At 57.5% G+C, this 3,756-nt stretch overlaps 1 protein-coding gene across 3 annotated transcripts; it reads right to left on the bottom strand.

Moving 5' to 3' along the window:
- Nucleotides 1-675: 675 nt before the first annotated feature.
- On the bottom strand, nucleotides 676-3,348 carry LORICRIN (loricrin cornified envelope precursor protein). Of its 3 annotated transcripts, none has more exons than XM_047783045.1 (3): nucleotides 3,272-3,348; nucleotides 1,801-1,938; nucleotides 676-1,713 (listed from the first exon to the last, which is right to left on the bottom strand). In XM_047783045.1, the coding sequence occupies exons 2-3, from the start codon at nucleotides 1,913-1,915 to the stop codon at nucleotides 911-913; spliced, it is 918 nt and encodes a 305-aa protein (XP_047639001.1). In that variant the 5' UTR covers nucleotides 1,916-1,938; nucleotides 3,272-3,348; the 3' UTR covers nucleotides 676-910. The 3 variants fall into 3 exon arrangements, with proteins under 3 accessions (XP_047639001.1, XP_047639002.1, XP_047639000.1); XM_047783046.1 differs by having other exon boundaries at nucleotides 676-1,686; nucleotides 1,780-1,938; XM_047783044.1 differs by having other exon boundaries at nucleotides 676-1,938.
- Between the last annotated feature and the right edge of the window lie 408 nt (nucleotides 3,349-3,756).

A 3,756-nucleotide genomic window follows, 5' to 3' on the forward strand; every position in this document is an offset into this window, starting at 1 on the left:
TGCATCTAAAGGTGCAAGGCAGCCCTGTCTTAAAAAAGCACTGGAGGAGACCCATGGTGTGCCCAACCCACGGGGGCGGGTGGTGGTGGTGGTGCGGAGAGAGTGTTTATTTTATTTTATTTTCTCTCTCTCTCTCTCTCTTTTTTTTTTTTGTCTTTTTGCTATTTCTTTGGGCGGCTCCCGTGGCATATGGAGGTTCCCAGGCTAGGGGTCGAATCGGAGCTGTAGCCGCCAGCCTACGCCAGAGCCACAGCAACGTGGGATCCGAGTCGCATCTGCAACCTACACCACAGCTCACGGCAACGCAGGATGGTTAACCCACTGAGCAAGGGCAGGGACCGAACCCGCAACCTCATGGTTCCTAGTCGGATTCGTTAACCACTGCGCCACGATGGGAACTCCGGGAGAGAGTGTTTATTAAAGGATCTTCCCAGGATCTTTGCATTTTGGGATCACCTCATGACTTTAAGCCGTACGTCAGAGTATTCACATTTTTGGTTCTTGGTTCCATCCATTCCTCTCCTGCTGACTCCCATCTCTCCACCTACCCTCTCCCAATAGAATAAATCTATTTGTTTCATGAGTGTTCCTGTGAATGAGTAAATGATAGGAAAGAGACGAATGGAATGGAATGAACGAATTTGGAAGCTACAAAGATGCCTGGACACACAGAAATTCTCATGACTTGCACATTTATTGACTGAGAAGGCACTGGAGTCGGGAGGTAGTTGTACAGAAACCAAGGAGGGAAAACTACAGAACAAGATGCAGCTCCACAGCTCAGTGGCTTCTTCTGGGTGGATTAAGATGCGGATTGAGAACCTCAAGGCAATATCATGAGAGCGCTAGGCCCATCGGCGCCCACGGAGAACACCTCCAGCTCCATCGCCTCCGTGGCGTCCAGGGGGCCTTACTTGCACGGCCAGGTAGGCGCCTGCTTCTGCTGGGTCTGGTGGCAGACCGGGACGCCCTTGCCACCCCCGGAGCCACCCCCGGAGGAGCCGCCCCCGCAGCCGGAGCCGCCGCCGCCGCCGCCCCCAGAGGAGCCGCCCCCGCAGCCGGAGCCGCCGCCACCCCCACCGCCCCCGCAGCTGGGGAAGTAGCAGTCGCCGCCCCCGGACGAGCCGCCGCAGCTGCCGCCGGACGACCCTCCTCCGTAGCCCTGGCTGGGCAAGCACGAGGTCTGGGAGGTCTGCTGCGAGGACGAGTAGTAGCCGGAGCCACCGCCAGAGGAGCCCCCGCCGCAGCCGGAGCCGCCACCGGAGGATCCGCCGCCGCATCCCGAGCTGCCTCCGGCGGAGCCGCCGCTAGAGACGCCTCCGTAGCTCTGGCACTGGACCTGCTGGCCAGAGGAGCCGCCCCCGGAGGAGCCGCCGCCGCTAGGATAGCAGCCGCCCCCGGAGGAGCCGCCGCCAGGATAGCAGCCGCCCCCGGAGGAGCCGCCGCCGCCAGAGTAGCCTCCGCAGCCGGAGCTGCCGCCACCGCCGGAGTACTTGATGCTTCCACCGGAGCCGCCGCCGCCGCCGCCGCCGCCGCAACCACCCGAACCGCCGCCGCCGGAGTAGCCTCCGCAGCCGGAGCTGCCCCCGCCCCCATAGCAGCTGCTGCCGCCGCCGCCGCCGCCGCCGCCGTACTTGATGCTTCCACCGGAACTGCCGCCGCTGCAACCACCTGAACCGCCGCCACCAGAGTAGCCGCCGCCGCCGCCGCCGCCGCCGCCGGAGTACTTGATGCTTCCACCGGAACTGCCGCCGCTGCAACCACCTGAACCGCCGCCACCAGAGTAGCCGCCGCCGCCGCTATAGAAGACACAGCCGCCACCACTGCCGCCGCCGCCGCCGCCGCCGCCGCCTCCAGAGGTCTTCCCGCAATCCACTGGGGGCTGGGGGGTGGGTTGCTTTTTCTGGTATGACATCTTGCTTAAGAAGAAACCGAACCCTGGAAGGAAAGCAGAGAGCATCACTGGACCAGCTGCAAGAGGATGCAGTGGCAGAGGCAGCTGCATCCATGGCAACGCCCATCATCCTCTGACCAGCACTGCCTGGGCCAGGCTTGATACTTCTCTGATCAAATCCGGGAGAGCACGCTCAGCTTGGAATTCTAGATTTAGTGCTTTTAGAACAGAGTTTTGCTCCTCCTGCCACGCTTTATCTTTTCATTTTTATAGGTTTTTGGTGTGGTGACCTTTCTATAGATAATAGAGCTGTAGCCTCTCCTACTTCTGGTGTCTGCCCCCCTTGTGGCTGAAGTCGGTATCCAAAGTCTACCAAGCTTTAAATAGCCCACTTAGTGGTGCCCGTTTCTCTTTCTCTCCCAGCTCTGCCTCTGGCCTCTGCTGTGTGATCTTGTGGCAAATGACCCACAGTTTGCCTGTTCCCTCACTTCCTGTAAAATGGAATAGTTTGAGCATTTCACTTCTCAGTTTTCCTCTGTTGCCAACAGGGATTCTGAGGGCAAATAGAAAATTACCAGAAACCTCCACCTGGGGGCGGGGGAGGGATTTTACCCATCCCTGGCACAACGGAGGGAATTTTGTCTGAACATCAAGAGGGCTTTTGCACCCCATTCTCTGCAAAAGAGTATTAGTTCAAACGCTTGGTCTGTTCCACTGAGCTCAGCTCTGATCTCAGGTCAGTTATCAGAAAAGGCAGGCTCCCCCATGGAGCCTGCTCCCCAATGGTCCTTTCACCCAGCATCTCTGACTGGAAGTTACCAGTTTTGCTTATGTCCAGCCTTGGATGAGGGGACCATAATGAGCAGAAGGTTGTGTCCCAGCAGCTCACAAGTCATTTCTCTCTCAGAACATCTTGTGTGTAACAGGCATGGGGTGCCTGTGACTCCTAAAATCTCCCCCATCTGCAGCATTCTCTGAATCATTCTTCCTGTCCTCTGAGATTACATTCAGCCTCTCATCCTTACAGGTTCACTAGGTCCATCCAGCTCATCCGCAGGCTGCCTGGGACAGTCTCTGCAGAATGCCCTTCTGTGCTCAGCACTGAGCGTGCTCCTACAGGGGTGCCAGAGTGACAGGAGATCATCTTTGTGGCATTTACTTTCTGGCCAGAAGATCAGAAGCATCATCTGCACAGCAGCAGCTCTGCTCACTTTCCTGCCTGAAGCCCCTCTAAATGTGAATGCAGTCATAAAGCAGAGGTCCTGTAGGTCCCCAAGGGGAGAGAGGCCTTGCCTGTTTGCCCCCTGGTCCATATAGCCCATGCAGGCCTCGGTAAGACCAGCTGGGAAGATGAGAGCCAGTAGAATCCACACTTACCCAAAGCACGAGGAAGGGTGAGGAGAGGAGATGCTGGCTGTGTGAGAAGCACTGGAGCTCCTGCAGTTTTATACTCTTGATTCCTGACTCATCTGTATTGATCTGGGCCAGCCTGTCGTGTTACGTGACCTATGGCTGTTGCCCCACCTCCCTTTGATTGCAGTCCATTCAGGGTGGCCCATTTATGAAGATTTTGGCATTCTTGACATCAGCAGCCTCGTGTGTGACTGGCCCCTTCTCTGATGCAACTGTGCAGCAGGCTGGCCAGTGGGGGACGGCCACCCAGAGTGGATGGCAGACATTGTTTCCAAAACCTCTGGCATGGTGCACATGCCATAACCAAAGGGTGGTGCTTGAGGAATGGGTCTTAGACTCTTCAGCAGCCCAAGAGAGTCACGCTGGAGATCTCAGCCCTTGGTCCAAGGCATAGGACCTTTCAGATCCCTCTGTTCGGCTTCAGAACCCCCCCCCCCAAACTTTACTTA

Source organism: Phacochoerus africanus, chromosome 6 (assembly GCF_016906955.1).
Source record: "Phacochoerus africanus isolate WHEZ1 chromosome 6, ROS_Pafr_v1, whole genome shotgun sequence".
NCBI classification, from domain to species: Eukaryota; Metazoa; Chordata; class Mammalia; order Artiodactyla; family Suidae; genus Phacochoerus; species Phacochoerus africanus.